The following is a 21,013-nucleotide window of genomic DNA, read 5'->3' as shown; positions in this document are numbered from 1 at the left end:
TACCTCTACTTACGAACTTAATTCATTCTGTGACCAGGTTCTTAAATAGAAAAGTTTGTAAGAAGAAGCCATTTTTCCCATAGGAATCAATGTAAATGCAAATAATGCATGTTATTGGGGAAACCACAGGGAGGGGGGAGGCCATGTTTCCTCCCAGGAGATTCCTAGAGGGAGGCTTTTCCCTGCCTTTTCTGGCCTTCTTTCCTCCCAGCAGATTCCTAGAGAGGCCCCACGGAGGCTTCTCCCTGCCTTTTCCGCTTACAATTTCGGAGGGTCGGGTTTGGAAGTGGAAAATGGTTCTTGAGAAGAGGCAAAAAAATCTTGAACACCTGATTCTTATCTAGAAAAGTTCGTAAGTAGAGGCATTCTAAGGTAGAGGTATCACTGTATTTTTCTGGAAGAACATTGGAAGTAGATCCCTGTCAGAAGTCCTAAGAGAAGGAAGCTTACAACAAGAGATTGTAATGTAAAAGGCATGTTTTGTGGTTGTCCCTCGTCCCCAGCTCAGCTTGCCTCAACTGGAGATTGAAAAACATAGGAATTATGAACATCAAGTGTTTAATACCATAGTCCTACTCCATTCATGAAGCTCTCTGGATATTTTTCAGAATTCATTTTCTCCTTTTTCTATTACACTATAATAGGAGAGGGGCAGCATACAAATCTAATAAATTTATTATTATTATTATTATTATTATTATTATTATTATTATTATACACGACAGAAAAGAAATACTCTTTTTTATGGGGTGGGGGCTCTTATTAAAAAAAGGTGAGTAAATAATAATCAGTGTATCAGGTCTAATATTAATAACTGTTAGAACACAGTGTTATTATGCTATGTGGAAAGCATTTATGTAAACTTATAGGCAGATTTGAACTACTTGGTCACTTACAATATCTAAAGAAAATTTACTTTTGGAAGTTTAAATAAGTTTTCCATTCTGATGTTGAATTTTTCACTAACCTTTGTTTTTTTACAAAATAAAAACCTGAGATGTTCAGGCTACTGATCTTGGTGTCTGTTTCCAAATTTTACCCATCATTTTGATGCATCATGATGGTCTCCTAACATCCTTGCCGTTGCATTTCTTTGTTACGCGAGACTGGCTTTCAAAATAGTTAATTTATATATAAGATAACTTGACTTTAATCTCAAGCTCTGTCCCAAGTGGTAGGACTGACAATGAGGAAGTACAAGGAAAAATGATTTCATGATTCATCAGTGTTTGGTTAAACCCCAAGGAATCAGATTGCATCTGAAAGGTTGAGATCTCATCTCTAGTATGCATTGACAAAATTCAAAATCAACACATCTGATGTTCCTAATATAACCAAAGTACTAGTAATTATATACAGTATGTGCTGCTATGATCCCAAGCAGAAAAAAAAAGACAGGTGTTACGCATAAACAGTAGACTTGTGTAAGCTTTAATATGGAGATTCAGTAGCGACTTGATCACATCCAGAAATTGAATCAAACATTGAATTGAACCAGAAAGTTAAATTTGAATTATTAGACTGAATTAAATACTTCCAAATTTGGTTTAATAGTTCAGGAGGACTTTGCATACGTGTAGCTGCCATTTTAAACATCACATTGAAGTAACCCAACCTGGTGCTTCAAATCAGTCAAACCTAATAAAAGGGTCAGAGAAGGAAAAAAGAATATGGTGCTGTTTATATGTCATGCTGAGCCAAAACATGGCTTGCTTATGATTTATCATTTAAAATCATAATGCATTTGGTTCATTGTATTTTACAAATTATGGTTTGTGATTTAGTGTGGTTTATTACACTGGGCTGCTTAGAGTAGAATTAAGCAAGCTATACTTCTCATGAGGTATATTTTGCCTCAATGTTAGAACAGAGAGTTCTGTTTTTTCATCATACAAGAGCCTTATCCTTAAACCTAGATATCCCCCTTACTGAAACAATTTGTTAAAACTAGTGCTTTTCTGAATGTAGGTCCAAGACAGATTGTTCCCATTTGTTCTGTTCCTGGTAATGATAAATTGTAATTAATGTTTGTTTGGGTTTCATTTTATTTCAACCAACATTATATGTTGTATTGCTTTAAAATGTTTGGATATTCAGGGAGAATATAATTAGCGTGATCGTGTTATTAACTTTTAATGAGGTTTTGAGAAAAATAATGTTTCAAAAAGGAGAAAAATTATATGGAAACGAAGAATGGAACTCGTGGAAAGGAATAATGTGAGAATTATGTGTCTAGTTGATTTGGGTGATTCATGATCTATACATATGGGCTCTGAGTTTTTCTGCCAGTGTGTTTTCTGGGTGTTTGATATCTTAAAACAGCTGTTGAGTTGGCTTTGAAAGGGAGTTTATTGCTTTAGACTCTCACTTTAGTTTGCTGTTTCAGTAAACCACCTTGTTTGGAGCTGGGAACTAGATCTCCACCTATCCCATAAACACTGGCAGCAAAGAATATATGCCAAACCCAGAGAAAACCAAACAAAGATCTCCACCCTTAGAGTACAGTATATTTTATTCTGAGCTTATTTAGGTTTTTCACTCCCATAACCTAGAGATATTAAGGTCTTAAGCATAAAACTTATCAGGAAAGACTTAATCTGTATAGTCTGGAGGACAGAAGGAAAAGGGGGAACATGATCGAAACATTTAAATATGTTAAAGGGTTAAATAAGGTCCAGGAGGGAAGTGTTTTTAATAGGAAAGTGAACACAAGAACAAGGGGACACAATCTGAGATTAGTTGGGGGAAAGATCAAAAGCAACATGAGAAAATATTATTTTACTGAAAAAGTAGTAGATCCTTGGAACAAACTTCCAGCAGACATGGTAGATAAATCCACAGTAACTGAATTTAAACATGCCTGGGATAAACATATATCCATCCTAAGATAAAATACAGAAAATAGTATAAGGGCAGACTAGATGGACCATGAGGTCTTTTTCTGCCGTCAGACTTCTATGTTTCTATATCATTCCTCCTGGCTTCGTCCCCCCACCCCAAGGCCTCAAGCACTTTTTCAGAATCACATGTAGCCTCCTTCCCACTCACTCACAAAACATGAGATTTGTGGTGCCAAGACTCAGTCCCTCAAAGCTTTAATCTTATCCCTTTAAACCCAATTTAGAATTGCCTACGATCGCACACAGGCATCACTGGATAGCTATACGACAAAGGGGTTGATGGGTAAGCGTAGCTTGCAGATGGCTGCAGATCCCAACTGCACAGAGGTGCTTGTCCTGCATGCTGATTGGTTGACCCAACTTCCTGTTCTGAGCTTTGCTATTGAGTACCCCCTAGCAAGATCATTACATTTGCAGAAATATAAATGGAACACCTGTGCAACCATCCCTGAATGACAGGTGCATATGTTCCCTGTCATGTAGTGCCAGAGAAGTCTGATTGACCCTTTAGTCATCCAAAGTATCTTCCCTCCCTTTTCCACTTGATAGTTTTGCCATCTAGGTAGCAATTGCTGACTTGGGAACTGGGTTACAGTGGGCCTGCCTGCCTACCTGCCTGGGTTGGATTTGTGTGCTTTGACTATAATGTCAAAACTGGAAACTGAAAAAAACTGGAGGACCACTAAACAGGGAAGCAAATAGATTTTTTTCTCAAGTATTTGGTTTGCAAGAAGAATATATCCTTTGTTGAACGTACTGCTTGTTGTTCTGCAAGAACTCTGTTAGCTCATATTTCATGTTTGATGCAAACATATTAACTGAAATGCCTCTGAAAATACCTGGCTTCTGGCATTATAAAAATTAAATTTAAAAAGATAAAATAAATGCAAGTAAAATACAATACAACATAAAACAATGGATTAAGGAGATTTGACTTTATATAACACTAAGCACTAAACAAATCTTTTTTCCCCTCTCTGGTTTTATAGCATCAACATTGCTATAAATAGTTTGCTTTAAGTCTAGGTGGCTAAAATACAACTTCCAGTATTTTCCTAGCCAATGTGGCCGAAGTTGGAAAATGTTGCAAATTGTACTTCAGCAACGTCTGGGGCAGTGGTGGAATCCATTTTTTTTACTCCTGATTCTGTGGGCGTGACTTGATGGGCGTGGTATGGCTTGGTGGGTGGGTGCGCCTTGGTATGAGTGGCAGGGAAAGGATACTGCAAAATCTCCATTCCCTTTCCACTCCTGGGAGAAAGATATTACAAAATCTCCATTCCCACCCCATTCTGGGGCCAGCCAGAGGTGGTATTTGTCAGTTCTCCAAAATACCCAACTCTCAACTACTCAAAAATTCTGCATCCGGTTCTCCAGAATCTGTCAGAACCTGCTGGATTTTACCCCTGGTCTGAAGTAATTGTCTTCAAATCAATTAGACATTTTTTATTTATTTTTATTTATTATTAGAGTTGAAAGGGACCTTACAGGTCATCAAGTTCAACCCCCTGCCTGAGCAGGAAATCCTACATCACCCCAGCCAAATGGCAGTCCAGTCTCCTCTTGAAAGTGTCGAAAGTTGGGGAGTCCACAACCTCTGCTGGCAGGCCGTTCCACTGGTTGATCGCTCTCACTGTCAGGAAATTCTTTCTTATCTTCAGGTTGAATCTTTCCTTGGTCAGTTTCCAACCGTTGTTCCTCATCCGACCCTCTAGTGCCCTGGAAAACAGTGTCCCCCCCCCCTCCTCTCCATACAAATATCACAAGATGAATTAATAAAGGCAGGAGATAAAATAAAAAATGAATGGAAAGAATGGAGGCCATCGCAGTACATTACATTACAAGGATAAACTAAGTGTCACTTGGTATATTCTGAGTTATTGATGCAGCATCAACATTATAAGGAAGGATGGACTGATCCATTGATTGATTATGGGGATGTTGGGGGCAAATAGATATCAGTTGAGACACTGTGTAGTACTTTGCAATGTGGATTTGGATTTGATTATCAGTTTGTCCAAATAAGTCATTTTTGTTACTTCTACGACTGTACATATTTTCTGGTAAGACACGTTATAAACTTAGGTAGCTTTTTGTGGACTAAAAAATATGCAGTAGTAATGGCAACTGTGAAGATTCTGCTTTTTTTTTTTTTGTATAAACTTAAATGCTAGGGATACCCAGTGGGACGGGGTTTGTGTTTCTATGTTTCCCAGAGAGATGCTGCCCAATTTCAAATCTCTAGTTATTTGTTCTGGATTAAATTAAGGCTTCAATAAATCTTACGCAAATCCAGCCCCCATACGGCTTCCAGAACAAAAGGGAATTTGGTAACAGCTTGCAAGCCCTGAATCCTAAGAAAGACATTTGCCAAATTATGACAGTGGGGGTTTGCTTGGAAGTGGGATTAGATCATGCTCCTGCCTTGACCACGGGCAAAAGAAGTAACAAAGAAATACCATGTGAAATGTTTTGAGGACTTGCTATTCACAGGGATGCAGCTGCCAGTTGCCCCCTCTCTGTCACTTACCATGCTCAGCCCGTCCACATCCTGTTCAGGAAAACTCAAAATGCCACCTGCACATCAGCCTTTCAAACAATGCATTCTGATAGAGACCTGAGGTTTAGAGCATTTTATTCATGAGGAGCACAAAGGCTTTTGACCAGATGCAGGAGAACTACTGTATTCCTCTAGCACGGAATTGTCAAACTCACAGCTCATGGGCCAGATGTGTCATGCACTGGCCATGCTCACACTCAGTTTAACGAAGGGGAAAGAAGTTGGGATACATCACATGACGATGCCATGATGCCATGAGTTTGACATCCCTGCCTACCAGCACACTTTATTCTGCACACTTTTGAGAACTAGAATGCCAGTGTGGTGAAAGCTATTCCAGTTGTCTTACTTATGAAGTTACGTGTCCCTTATTGTATTATTAAACAGTTGTGGAGACAGAAAGGATAATATTTATGGGATGTTTCTGATCATTGAGTTTTCTTAGTTGAATTGAGAACCACTCCTCCTCCTCCTTCTCTTCTTCTTCTTCTTCTTCTTCTTCTTCTTCTTCTTCTTCTTCTTCTTCTTCTTCTTCTTCCTCCTCCTCCTCCTCCTCCTATATGCTACCAACTCCTAGCCTCTTTGTGTGGGTTATAATTATCAAGAACATTTAACAATAAAAACAATAAAGGACCCACAAAAACTAGCATATAAGTAAGGAACAATGATGGCAAAGAAAATAAACCTGCAGAAAAACATATAGATAAAAAAGGGTATTGATTATCCTCGCCAAAACTGCTAGATCTTTAGAGGCCTTAAAAATACCAGTAAATGGGAACTTTTAAATTCCAGGAAAACCCTTATTTCAGAGGGCAGGTGAACTTTTGGAATCCAGGCAGATGGCCTGGTTTAATCAATAGAATCAAGAGGGCGCTAATTCTCCTAAATTGAACTGATCAGGCAGATATGAACTCAAGAGATATTTCTGGCAGGATAGGAGATGTTTCTCTGCTTCATACTCCATTCTCCATTCCATTATCTGTGCACACAGTAACATAATGGTAAACCCACAGCAATATATAATAGAATTCTGATAAGAGAACTCTAGCATGTAATAGTAAAGTACTACTTCTAATAGAATAGAAATCATAACTAAATGCCAGATACAAAGTGGAGTCAAGATGCAACGATGAAGCTAATCGTGGCTTTGATTTCATATATTTTAAATTGGTTGGGCAGCTTGTATACAATACATATTCTCTCTCTCAAAGATCTTAGAGAGAATACTGTATACAAGCTGCCCGACAAATTTAAAATATATGAAATCAAAGTCACGATTACCTTCATCGTTACATCTTGACTCCGCTTTCCTGTGATACAAACTGCAGCAGGACTTGAAAGTTGAGCATAGATCTTGAAACACTCTCCCACTCCAAAGTTTTGTACTCCTGAGCTAAACAATTTTATAGCAGGTGATTGGAAAGGATCTCTGTTTAAAATCCTGCAACCACTACAGCTAGTCCTTGATTTAAAACAGCTCATTTAGTGATTGTTCAAAATTATAATGGCACTGAAATAAGTAACTTATGACTAGTGGTGGGTTGCTCCCGGTTTTACCCAGTTCTGCAAACCGATAGTGGAGGTAGCAGGAATCTCCTCCTGGGATGCTTCTGCACATGTGCAGAAGTGTTGCGCCCTTGCATAATGGAACCAGTAGCGGCGCAATATAGAACCTCTATTTCTTATGACCGTTTTTGACACTTATGACCATTGCAGCATCCTCACAGTCACATTATAAAGATTCAGATTATTATTATTATTGTTGTTGTTGTTATTGTTGTTATTGTTGTTGTCGTTGTTGTTATTATTATTATTATTATTATTATTATTATTATTATTTATTAGATTTGTATGCCACCCCTTTCCGAAGACTTGTGGCGGCTCACAGCATACAATATAAAACAGTGAATACAGAGACAAATCTAATTAATTAAAAACTACGTAAGCTAAAAAAAAACACCATATGTATTTAAAAAATCAATCAACAAATTCAAATCGCAGCCATACATCACAATTATTGGCCAGGAGGTCTAGATCTAATTGCCCCAAGCCTGGTGACATGTGAGTCTTAAGACTCTGGCGGAAGGCGAGGAGGGTGGGGGCAGTGCGAATCTCCTGGAGAAGGCCAACTCTGTTGGACCTAACCAGTCGCTGGGATTCATATGGCAGAAGGCAGTCCCGCATGTAATATGGCCCGATGCCATGTAGAAACATAGAAACATAGAAACATAGAAGACTGACGGCAGAAAAAGACCTCATGGTCCATCTAGTCTGCCCTAATACTATTTCCTGTATTTTATCTTACAATGGATATACAGTATGTTTATCCCAGGCATGTTTAAATTCAGTTACTGTGGATTTACCAACCATGTCTGCTGGAAGTTTGTTCCAAGGATCTAAGGATCTACTACTCTTTCATGATTTTTTTAAAAACTACATGATGTTCTGTCCCGGCGATGAGCCCCCCACCCCCAAGAAATAGGTTCTCTTTCAGTAAAATAATATTTTCTCATGTTGCCTTTGATCTTTCCCCCAACTAACTTCAGATTGTGTCACCTTGTTCTTGTGTTCACTTTCCTATTAAAAACACTTCCCTCCTGAACCCTATTTAACCCTTTAACATATTTAAATGTTTCAATCATGTCCCCCCTTTTCATTCTGTCTTCCAGACTATACAGATTGAGTTCATTTAGTCTTGCCTGATACGTTTTATACTTAAGACCTTCCACCATTCTTGTAGCCCGTCTTTGGACCCGTTCAATTTTGTCAATATCTTTTTGTAGGTGAGGTCTCCAGAACTGAACACAGTACTCCAAATGTGGTCTCACCAGCGCTCTGTATAAGGGGATCACAATCTCCCTCTTCCTGCTTGTTATACCTCTAGCTATGCAGCCAAGCATTCTACTTGCTTTTCCTACCGCCTGACCACACTGCTCACCCATTTTGAGACTGTCAGAAATCACTACCCCTAAATCCTTCTCTTCTGAAGTTTTTGCTAACACAGAACTGCCAATGCAATACTCAGATTGGGGATTCCTTTTCCCCAAGTGCATTATTTTACATTTGGGCTTTGTAGGTCATTACCAACACTTTGATGCTTGACAACTGGTTTATATTTATGACCGTTGCCACGTTCTGGGGTTTTGTGATCATATTTTGCAACTTTTGACAAGCAAAGTCCATGGGGAAGCCAGATTCACTTAACAACCATGTTAGAATTTAACAATTGCAGTGATTCACTTAACAAATGGGGCAAGGAAAGTCATAAAATGGGGCAAAACTCAATTAACAAATTTCTCACTTAGCACCATTAAGTCTGGGTCCCACTGTGGTTGTAAATTGAGGATGAGCAGCTGCATTTTCACTGAGAATCCTCCAAAGGTCAATATTCTCAGCCATGCTACTGAACTGTACCCTCTTTGAGCATCTGTTATTGATTTTCAGGTGATGTGTTTGAAATACCTTGTAATTAAAAAATCAACCACAACAATACAAGAGCACACAACAGATACAAGCTTAATATTAACCGCTCCAAATTGGACTGTAAAAATGGACTTTTTGTAATCGAGCCATCGAAGCGTGGAACTCATTACCGGACTCCGTAGCATCATCCCCTAACCCTCAACATTTTACCCTTAGACTATCCACAGTTGACCTCTCCAGATTCCTAAAAGGTCAGTAAGGGGTGTACATAAGTGCACTAGCGTGCCTCCTGTCCCCTGTCCTATTGTCTCTCCTATATCTCCTATATAGTATTTAATATCCCTATATCTTTTCTTCTATTCTCTTATTGATATATTTTATTCCTATATTTTCACTTCACTCCTGGAGAAGGCCAACTCTGTGGGACCTAACCAGTCGCCGGGATTCATATGGCAGAAGGCGGTCCCGCAAGTAATATGGTCCGATGCCATGTAGGGCTTTGTAGGTCATTACCAACATTTTGATGCTTGACAACTGGTTTATATTTATGACCGTCGCAATGTTCTCTTATATATTTTACTCGAGTATATCCTCTATAACCTTCATTGTGTATTATTGTGCATTGGACAAAATAAATAAATAAATAAAATAAATTAATTAATTAATTAATTAATAAATACTGTTGTAACTAACTTGGACTTCTTGTGCAGACAAGAAACAGAGAATGTGCTTTACAGAGGTTAGGTTGTTCTTATTCAGGACAATGTTCTTAAGAAGATTCAGAAGTTAAAGATCTATGGCTGCGATAATTTTTTTTTAAAAAAATAGCTTCTTTATTGTAGTCAACTATTACTTTTTAGGTTCATCAACGTAATTCTGATTTTAAAAGCTTAAGCAGATAATCCATTTCAATAAAAACAATTACATGATCGAAACATTTAAATATGTTAAAGGGTTAAATAAGGTTCAGGAGAGAAGTGTTTTTAATAGGAAATTGAACACAAGAACAAGGGGGCACAATCTGAGGTTAGTTGGGGGAACGATCAGAAGCAACATGAGAAAATATTATTTTACTGAAAGAGTAGTAGATGCTTGGAACAAACTTCCAGCTGACGTGGTTGGTAAATCCATAGTAACTGAATTTAAACATGCCTGGGATAAACATATATCCATCCTAAGATAAAATACAGGAAATAGTATAAGAGCAGACTAGATGGACCATGAGGTCTTTTTCTGCAGTCAATTTTCTATGTTTCTATGTTATGTACTTGCATTCATGTAGAGAGAATGAAACAAGCTTTCTTATGCACACTGATCATATGCTTCAACGTCCTTCCTGTCAATGACTGCTTCAGCTTCAATCACAACAACACATGAGCACACAACAGATACAAACTTAATGTAAACTGCTCCAAACTTGACTGCACGAAATACGACTTCAGTATCTGAGTAGTTGATGTATGGAACTCTCTACCCCCCCAAAACTTTACATTTAGACTATCCACTATTGACCTCTCCCAATTCCTAAGATGTCTGTAAGGGGCATGCATAAGTGCACCAGCGTGCTTTCCATCCCCTGTCCTTAATGTTCTTCATTTTTACTAGTTGCGTGTATTTGAATATTATTTCTAATGCTCTTTTTAAATTTTTTGACTTTTACTAGTATTATATATCTTATCATATCTTCACTTGACAAAACAAACAAACAAATAAATAAATAAAATGATCTGTTTGTATTGGATTGCTTCCAAGGGCCTGGACTATTGGAGATCAGAAGCATGGCATTTGAAATGCACATGTACTTTCAGTGATGAGCTACCAAAATTTTTACTACCACACTGTGGGCGTGGCTTATGCATTTTGTTTCAATATCTTTCAGTGCAAATTGGGTGCTCTGGGGTGGAGCTTAAAATTTTGCTACCGGAAATGTGTTCCTGACTATTCCTGTAGGAGCCTATCACTGCATTTAGGATCAGAAAGACAAGAGAGGGACTCCAGACACTGTGTCAAAGCCTTACCCTGTTCAGCATTGACACGTCCACCAAAAATGCAAGGGTTTAATAATATTGCAACAACTACAGTCTTGACTTCTTCTTTTTTTAACTTCTCCACATCACTTTTGCTTTGCTTGCTGCTACATTCACCCTTTGTTAACTAACTAGAATGACTACACAACACTAAATATATTCCAGTTCAGGCTCAATTCTTGATGACCACAAGGATTCATCCACACATAAAAAAAAGTAAACATGAGAAAGAAATTTGCTCTTGACTTCTCTTGACTGTTATTAGTTAAAATTCTGCACTTTATTCCTGGTCTCCTACCCAAGTGTTAAACTCAGTTTAGGTTTGAGAGCAGCAAGGCATTTCTGGAATACGTGGTGTTCCAAAATATTGGGTGGGTGAGTGTTGGGAAGGGAATTATTTGTTCGATTTGAGCTTCTGTGTCGCTTTAGAAAAATACCTATGGAAAGAAGATACAGTGGTACCTCTACCTAAGAACGCCTCTACTTACGAACTTTTCTAGATAAGAACCGGGTGTTTAAATTTTTTTTTGCCTCTTCTCAAGAACTATTTTTCTCTTCTCAACCTGAGTCTCTATAATCGGAAAAGGTGGGGAGAAGCCTCCATGGGGCCTCTCTAGGAATCTCCTGGGAGGAAACAGGGCCTCCACCCTCCCTGTGGTTTCCCCAATCACACACACTATTTGCTTTTACATTGATTCCTATGGGGAAAATTGCTTCTTCTTACAAACTTTTCTACTTAAGAACATGGTCATAGAACAAATTAAGTACCTACTCAAGTATTCCAGCATGATGTCCCCAACAGCAGCCTTTTAACTGCACTCTCATTTCAGAGGGACAGCCTCCCTTCTCCTGTCATTTTCACACAACACATTTTAAGCCCTATTTCTGTTTGGTTCATGAAAGTTGCAAAGGTTGTCATGGAAATCTAGCAAGTTCATCTACCACTCTGCTGAGTCCAGGCCACTTTCCAGCACCAAAGACAGGATGAAAGATTAAAATAATGACAAGTTGAAAGAACACGATTTCAATGATAGGTAACAGATCAAAGATGAAATTGGATGCACTGGATCTCTTTGCTTTTGCATTGACTCAGTTTTGTACCCAGAATATTGAAAGACATTACATTGCTTACCCAAAAATGTGAAAATATTTTTAGGATAGTGGATATAATTAGAGGATAATTATATTTATTAGAGGATAATTAGAGTCCTTGGAGAGGAGTGGCATATAAATGATGATGATGATGATGATGATGATGATGATGATGATGATTGGGTGGATCTGGATGACAAAATTAGAGGAAGAGGTAAGGGAAAGTGTGATTGATGCCAAAACTAAAAAGAGGAGAATTAAGAATGTGTTGATTATATACGATTTACTAATTTGATACTATTTTATTGTAAGAAAAATAGATGGCATGTGTTTATTATAAGAATTTATGTGGAGAGAAAAATAAAATAAATTATACCTCCCCCTCCCAAAAGATTAGTGGGTTAGACTAGAAGACCTCCAAAGTCCCTTCCAAATCTGTCATTCTGAAGATCCTGAAGAGTGACAATGCAGTGGCATTTCCTCTCACATTGTTTGTGCTGCCTTGTAAAGCGTTGTGCTATGTATGGTTTAAAGAAACAAATCCAGAGACTAATGATATTTTATACAATCTTATTTGGTGGTGATGGGATAATAACAGTAAATGCACTTTTGAAATGGGCAACCAGCATTTCTGCAGATGTGAAATATCGTTCTTTTAAAACAATCTGCTCTTTCTTTGAAGTCAAGTCACTTTGCAAGGGATAAACCTGTGAATAACGAAAGCAAAGGCAATGAATGGATAAGGTTATGCAGACAATGCTTAATTTTTGCATAGAAACATAGAAACATAGAAGACTGATGGCAGAAAAAGACCTCATGGTCCATCTAGTCTACCCTTATACTATTTCATGTGTTTTTTCTTAGGATGGATATATGTTTATCCCAGGTATGTTTAAATTCAGTTACTGTGGATTTACCTACCACGTCTGCTGGAAGTTTGTTCCAAGGATCTACTACTCTTTCAGTGAAATAATATTTGCTCACGTTGCTTTTGATCTTTCCCCCAACTAACTTCAGATTGTGTCCCCTTGTTCTTGTGTTCACTTTCCTATTAAAAACACTTCCCTCCTGAACCTTATTTAACCCTTTAACATATTTAAATGTTTCGATCATGTCCCCCCTTTTCCTTCTGTCCTCCAGACTCACAATTTTTTGCATCGCTCTCCCCATTCATTTACATTACAGTATATTCATAAAGACACCCCCCCACCCCATTCCTGAATGTTTTTACACGGAGCCCCAATTTCATTTCTACTCATCTTTGATGTTCTATTGCCCACAAGGACTGTTAGATGAGCTCCTCATATTGCAGCCGCCTTCCTTCCTTAGCCTTTGCCCTTTGGAAACTAGAGAAAGACTTACTTCGGTCTCCAGAAATTTATCCCCAGTAACCTTCTTTCCTGTGTTTGCTTTTCCCTTCCTATCATGATTCCTTCCCTTGCCCTCTTATTACCCAGTGACCCAGAAGGGAAGAGTTGCCTGGGCCCTTGAAGAGCTATTTAACCTGTTTTCATCAAGGGGTCTCTTTGGCCATAGAATGACTCTTTGGTGATTTCTTTTCCTTTAACAGGCTTAGCTTTCCTCCATTGTGCCTGATCACTAGGCAGAAATGCAGAAATTATTATCAAACGGTCCCTTGACTGAGGCATATGTTTCCAACCCCCTCTTCTTTTCTTCTCTCTCCTTTGATGGTAGATCTGGAGGAAAACTTGCACAGAGTGATGGGCAGTGTTGGCCAAGGTGTGGCTGCTCTGCCTCATGGTCGGATCGCCCTTCAGGATCCTCTACTCTTTCCTGGCCTGGAGAAGCTGCCTCTTGCTCAAGATCCTGACAGCCCAAGCTGGCAGTCCCTTGACAGCCCAAGCCCCCCTGCTACACCTGAGCAAACCCTTCCCAACTATTGCCTGCAGTATTTTAATATGCTCTACCCAGATGACAGCAATTGGGTTCCAAAGAGTTTGGGCGAAACTCAACACCACCACCACCAAGGAAGCAGGACGGAAGGGCACAAGGAACCTGAGCAGTGTCCTATCATTGACAGTCAAGGATTGAGCCTCACCTCTGAGATGGATTATCAGGCCAGCCTTCACCTTGAGGAGCACTCCTTGGAACAGGTGCAGACCATGGTGGTGGGAGAAGTGCTGAAGGATATTGAAACAGCTTGCAAGCTGCTCAACATTGCCGCAGGTGAGTACCACAGCCCTGTTGTTCTTATATTTGGCACAGCTTAGCCCACAACATTTTTTAAAAAAATGTGCATGTAGAGGCATAATCATGCATTGCAAAAGTAGTCAGGCTGCTGTTTTTCCAAAACTGGCAATATTCTTTGCCTATAGTGGGTGGGTTTCAAGCTCCTTTCACACTGCCATGTTGTTTCTTCCCCAACAAAAACAGTGAAACATTTTGTGGCACCTTAAAGACAAACCATTTTGTGATTGTATAAGATACTATGAATCACAAAACACATCTGATGGAGTGAGCAAGTTAACTTATATGGTAATAAATTCATTAGGCTATTAGAAAAGTCTATATTAACATGCCTTTTACCCTGACATTAGGAATATAAGCCCCAATTTAAGTGGAGTTGATGCGTGAGGATCAAATAAACTTTCAACCTTATTTATTTACTTGTCATACAATGATTTATAGCATCGTTGTAGGCTGGTTATCAAAGCTTAAGTATTCTTTCATGGCCGTGGAAATAAAAAGATTTGACATAGTTGGAGCAAAGAAACAAAGGGAAAAATGAAAGATAATGGCTTTTCTCCTGGTGTACACATATTGGCTGTTGCATTACAAAAAGACACTGTTTTTAATTTAGATATGACTTGTTTGAATATAACAGAAATCACTCTTGGACTTCTCAAGCAATATTCAATACTGTTTTAGGAGAAATGGCAGAGCTCTGATTAGAAAGGGCAAAACCTGGCTGGCTGTTAGCATCAGGAAGTGTAAAAATATTAAAATGCAACATGGGGTTTACATTCTTTATTTGGATAAGTCTTAGACATTTTAAACCTTCCCCAGCTGAGGCTTTTTTCAGGCACGATCCCATTATAATTCATCATTAGCCATGCTGCCAGGAGCTAAAAGAAAAGCAGTTAACGTTCCGATGAACTGAGTCAAATTATGGAATAATTTGGAACTCTCCAGCTTTGGGACTGTCTAGATAGTGCTGAACCCAGTGCCTTGACCCTAAATTATGATGGCTGTGCATAATAGAACTTGAAGGCCAGAAATATTTAGAGGACAATTGAGCCGTGCCATACACCTTAATCCATGCCACAAATTTATGAAACAATGCTTATTCATCATTTCCAGATACCAAATGTTTCATTCACATATATGCATTTGGATACATCCATGTATACTTAATGAGCATCCAACTACTGTGCTAGGCTAACTGACAGAGATTAGGCATGAACAGTGAAATGTCTTATTTTAGAACACATTATTACCAAATAAAATAGTACATCAACCTTTCAATACTGGAATATAAGGACGAGGGACCATTGCAGATTGGGATTGCTCTCATTCTATTTCAGGATAAGGGGGACAAGGAACATCTTACCTGATGATTCCCTATTCTTTTTATTATTATTGTTGTTGTTGTTGTTGTTGTTAAAAATGCTTTATTTCATTATAAACATACATAAACAAACATAAACAAAACATTATAAAAACATTGGACTATATATGGCAGTCCTGTTTCTTAATTTCTATTTTGATATTTCTATATTACCATCATTTCATATTTCTAGTACTATATACATTTTATTATACATAGGTCTTACATCAGTATCTCTCCTATTCCTATATTCAACTGATCCTCTTTTCTTTTCTTTCTCTGTTATTTAAGTTAGTTAACTATTTAATTGGTTGTCTTTATTTTATTTTTTATTTTTCCCGACTTTCTAACCAAGAGTAGAATTTGTTCCAACTTTGGTAGTATTCTGACTCATCTTTACCTTTTATTTCCATTGTTAATTTATCCATTTCTGCACAGATAATGATTTTTCTAATAATTGATCTTCAGTTGGTATGTTTTCAATTTTCCATTGTTGTGCAAATATTAATCTCGCCGCAGTTGTTATGTGCAGGATTAAGTAAATTTGACATCTTTTGTATCTTTTGTGGGTTAATCCCAGTAGAAATAGTTTCGGTTTTCTTTCAATTTTCTTTTCCAATATTTCCTCTAACCATTTTTGAACTTTGTTCCATGCCACCTTTAGAACATTTTATACCAGTTCTCTTTGTACATTGTAGCTAGTGTCAGTTTTTTATTTCTTGTCCATAGCTGTTGTTGATTGCCTATTCTGATTACTGACCAGTCTGATACTACTCAGCTTTTGGATCATTCAGTCTTCATAAATGTCATAATGGAGTTAGTAAAGTTAGTATAGACAAGGAAGAAATAGCATCCTTATGTGTGCTGGGGGGTATTTCGATCTAATTATCTACTCTGAATTGAAGATTTCATTTTGAAAGCAAAGTAGGTTTCTGCCTAGATTTTAGATTTGTCCATTTATCCAAACTTCAGAAATTCTTAAGAATTGTCCATCTGAGGTAGTGACAGGAAGGTTTTCACTTAGGTTGAGGTTTCCAAATTTTGCATACTAAAAGGAGGATTGTGCCCTTTTTAATTCAATCAATATAGAGGAAATTATAGATCATGAACTTCAGTTGAAATAAAGATGGATAGCATAGCATATCAGATTCTGATTCTGAAAATCCGAGATCAAGCTACAAGAAACAAATTGGAATCACTTTATAATATGTAAATAGATATTTTGCTCTTGGGTTAAAATGGTTTATACAAGAAACACCCCCGATTGGTGGTAGGGTATGAATGTTTGTCTGGTGGTAGGCACAATTCACAAAACACTTGTTTTATGTTGTGTGAGTCTTATATTGTAATTAAAACTAATTAAAAAATTAATTTAAAAAACAGAAAAAAGATAGCATAGCATATCAGGCTTCTCTTCTAGTTCTTCTAGCTGCAGTGGGGGTTGTTTTGCCAGGTAAATGTTCCCAGTACACTCTAGGCAGGATCTTAATGCTGCCAACACAAATATAAAAGCAAACTTTCTACACAAAAGCCAACCTGCTTGTTTTACCTCTTTGATTATTAGAACATTTCTGAAAACAAAACAAAAAAAAAGACTAATAACGGCAGCTATCATTAACGCTTATCAGCCATGGACTGTCCATGTCAATGTAAGATACTGACATCAGACTTACTACCATATCCAGAGTGCGCCATTCTGTAGGAGATTGTTAGGATGTCATTGACAGTTGTTGTTTGCCAGTTCTAATGATAGCTTTATTACTGTCTAATATTTCAGAGATAGATGCTGCTTTAAAACCTTATTGATATGATGGCTGATGTATCAGAACTATGAAAATATCACAAAGTCGAGACGTTTACAATGCTAGTCAGTTGGAATATTTTCTTAGAATATTTGCTCTGAAAATGAATTATGAGTGAAGCAATGTGCACATTTTCTAGAATATATATTTTGAGGTATTTTTGTAGACCCTGCAGACTGGAGTCCAGGAAATGTCCAGAAGTGGATCTTATGGACAGAACACCAATATCGATTGCCCCAGATTGGAAAGTCATTCCAAGACTTGTCTGGAAAGGAGTTATGTGACATGACTGAAGAAGGCTTCCGTCAACGTTCTCCATCATGTGGTGATGTTTTACATGCTCATCTGGACATTTGGAAGTCAGGTACATAAGTAAGAGAATCAAGAAACAAATGATGAATCAGAAAACTTATTATTCAAAAGCTATTTTGGTGGTAAGAGCAATAGAGGGATTTTCTCCTATACTGTTGGGAGTTCCAAACTACAGCTGGAAAACTAGGCTCTCTAAATCAGTGTTTCCCAACCTTGGCAACTTGAAGAGATCTGGACTTCAACTCCCAGAATTCCCCAGCCAGCATTTGCTGGCTGGGGAATTCTGGGAGTTGAACTCCAACTATCTTCAAGTTGCCAAGGTTGGGAAACACTGCTCTGAATAATCCATGCTGCTATAACCTTTCCTGTTATATGAGCTCTTGGCTTTCTTTAAGCACTGTTGAAGGGACCCCAAGAATGGAAAGAAATGGGAAAATTCACCCTGTCAGAATCCATTAGATTAACTTTTCATGTTACGTTTGCTTTCCAGCTGCCTGGATGAAAGAAAAAACTGCTCCTGGGGAGCTGCATTACTGTGGTAAGCAAACTGTTGCTAACAATAAAATAAAATGGATTTTATTTTATAATATCAATTATTTTAATAGTAAAAACACTTTAGCGATAGAGAAACTTCAAAAAAAGGTAAGAAGCTATAGGGATACAGAAAAAAGGTATTCAAGAATCTAGATATTGTTTATTACAAGCATATGTCATAAGATTATGATCATGATTTATCACTTGTTGCTTGTATGTACACTGAGAACTTATGCACGCAGACTAATTCCTTGTGTGTCCAGGAAAGAATTCCTTGGCCAGGAAAGAATTCTATTGTATATGACTTCAATGCCTACAGTAGAAGCAGCTGCCTTTTAGTTCTGCTTATTGTCTGCTTTTGTTAGATCAAAAGACCAAGATGTACAGTCCTTTTAAGACCAATTAATTGACTAAAGTATGTACCTTTAGTGTATGGACTTTACATTATTATATATATATACTGTATATATTATTTTATAGCAGACAGAGATTTGGAGAGATAAAGAGATGAGCGAGGGGGGAGAGGGAAGGGAAAGAGAGAGAGAGAGAGAACGTGAACATGTACCATGTTCTGAATGAGTGGGGAAATGTAAATTTATCCTCAATCAGAACTAGCATTTCTTTGGCACTTAAATAATGAATGTCCAAGATAAGAGAGTGAATTGCTTAAAAAAACAAAGGTCACAAAAATAAAGTTAGAAATTTGCAAGGCTAAACGCTTGCTGAAAAAAGAAAATTTATGGTGACTGGTGGAAAACTGTCAAAAAAAAGGCATGATAGTGTACGTACCACATGAAAGTTTACCATAGTACAGATAGAAGAATAAGGAGATTCTCTCTTGAATCTTGGACATAGAAAACATCTGATATTTTTGAGTGGGACACAAAGAATAATATTTCTAGGGTGGTTTAATCAGTGTGATGATCATGTAATGAAAAGGAAGAGTTTTAAGTGGTTTCATCCTAGACCAATTAGAATATTTCAGTTGTTGATTGGCTTAGAAATAAGTAGGGCATTAATAGTAATGTTGTAAATGCTTATATACAGAAAATATAATGTAATCTGAAGTAGTAACAACAACAACAGGGTTGGAAGGGGCCTTGGAGGTCTTCTAGTCCAGTGTTTTTCAACCAGTGTGCCGCGGCACACTAGTGTGCCGTGAGACATAGTCAGGTGTGCCGTGGGGAAATTAAATATGTGTCCCCAAACTACGGCCCACATGCTGGATACAGCCCGCGGAGGCCATTTATCCGGCCCTCCGCCAGCTGCCTACATCCAAACATAAACATTCCCCTCACAATCCCTCCAGCTATCAGTGAAAGGAAGAGAGGAGGCACAGGGAATGCTCATTGACCAATCACCTTCTAGGATTCATCCCGACCACTAGCAATGAACCAATAGCAGACCGCCTCTCATTCACACCCAGGAAGCCTCAGCCTCAGCTGGTTATGTCTATGTTAGGTTATGGTTATGTTTCATACTAAGTGAATATAACTACATTTAGAAACTATATTATTAACTATATGTATAATATGTACTGTGTTAGAGTTTCATTTTGTGTCATTTTGGTTGGTGGTGTGCCCCAGGATTTTGTAAATGTAAAAAATGTGCTGCAGCTCAAAAAAGGTTGAAAATCACTGTTTTAGTCCCACCCCTGCTTAGGCAGTAAACCCTACACTACTTCAGACAAAAGATTAAACGTGTTCCTGAATACTGATTTCTCTTGGAACTTTAGCTGCTCCATTCATACGAGCAACTGAGGATTCTAGAATTTTTCAAGAATAGCTCTATATAATAGACATTACACTACTCGAGTCTGCTTTCTCTAGCAATAGCAGATGTTAAACTAGGCAACACTGCCATTGTTCCTGGCTAAAGTACCATGCTCTTTCTAATTAAAAATACATTGCTTTCTAAACATTAATTTGGATGGGTGTTTCCTTACTATAGGCAATGAAGAGAACTGGGCAGACAGTGAGGTAGATTCATCCTGCTCGGGCCAGCCGATCCACCTATGGCAATTTTTGAAAGAGCTTCTGCTGAAGCCTCATACCTATGGTCGCGTCATTCGTTGGCTCAATAAAGAGAAAGGTCAGTGATATTGATTTGATACTGAAAATGGGAGGCAAATTCTTTATTTGGATAGTCCAAGATTTGGAAAGTCCTTTTCTACCTTCTGAAATATAGAAACTCCATACCTTCCCCAGGGGCAAAGCAATGCTGTGGGTTGGGAGGAAATTCATATGTGAGATTGGTGTCATCAGTGTGTCAGAAAATCCATGTTACCTTTTCAGCCACCTCCACACTTCCAAAAGGCCCAGAAAAGTTGAAATTGTTAGCCTCTCCCACTCAGGGAATTCTGAAAACAACAACAACAACATCTCTTTGTGGGCTTAGGCTGCACTTGTTCCAGCTCTCTCTTTTTGGGAGGGGAGGGGGTTGTTAAAGAATTTTTAAATATTTTTCTCTCCAATCATGTGTACAAAAAAAAAATACCATTAATATTAAGTTATATTACAATGTATCATTTTTACAATTTCGGTATACAGTACATAGTTTAACCAACGCTACCTTCTTAACATTTGACATCTGAACAAAAATAATTACTCCAATTTCTTATATAATATCAAAAAGACTGTTAGCCAATATGCAATTTGGGCTGTTCCTACTCTTAATCACATCTAATTAATTAGGCCATAATGCTTCAATTTTTTTCAAAATCTCCTCCACATCAATTTTCATATATACTTTTAACCCTCTTTCATAATAAGTGCCCTTTAAATAGAAAGAAAAAA

At 37.8% G+C, this 21,013-nt stretch overlaps 1 protein-coding gene across 2 annotated transcripts in view; it reads left to right on the top strand.

Annotated features, from left to right (window-relative positions):
* SPDEF (SAM pointed domain containing ETS transcription factor) overlaps positions 1-21,013 on the top strand; it is a 31,210-nt gene that overhangs the window by 7,140 nt on the left and 3,057 nt on the right. Inside the window, exons 2-5 of one of the 2 annotated variants that reach the window (XM_070745284.1) lie at positions 13,698-14,189; positions 17,539-17,736; positions 18,175-18,222; positions 20,169-20,309. In XM_070745284.1, the coding sequence (XP_070601385.1) occupies positions 13,724-14,189; positions 17,539-17,736; positions 18,175-18,222; positions 20,169-20,309 (853 nt within the window). In that variant the 5' untranslated portion in view covers positions 13,698-13,723. Of the gene's footprint in view, positions 1-13,690; positions 14,190-17,538; positions 17,737-18,174; positions 18,223-20,168; positions 20,310-21,013 lie in introns of those variants that run through there. The other variant, XM_070745283.1, reaches the window with a different exon arrangement.

The sequence above is a fragment of the Erythrolamprus reginae genome, chromosome 3 (genome assembly GCF_031021105.1).
Source record: "Erythrolamprus reginae isolate rEryReg1 chromosome 3, rEryReg1.hap1, whole genome shotgun sequence".
In the NCBI taxonomy this organism is placed as follows: domain Eukaryota; kingdom Metazoa; phylum Chordata; class Lepidosauria; order Squamata; family Dipsadidae; genus Erythrolamprus; species Erythrolamprus reginae.
The sequence above is the reverse complement of the archived record's forward strand: the minus strand, read 5'-3'. Positions and strand labels throughout refer to the sequence as shown.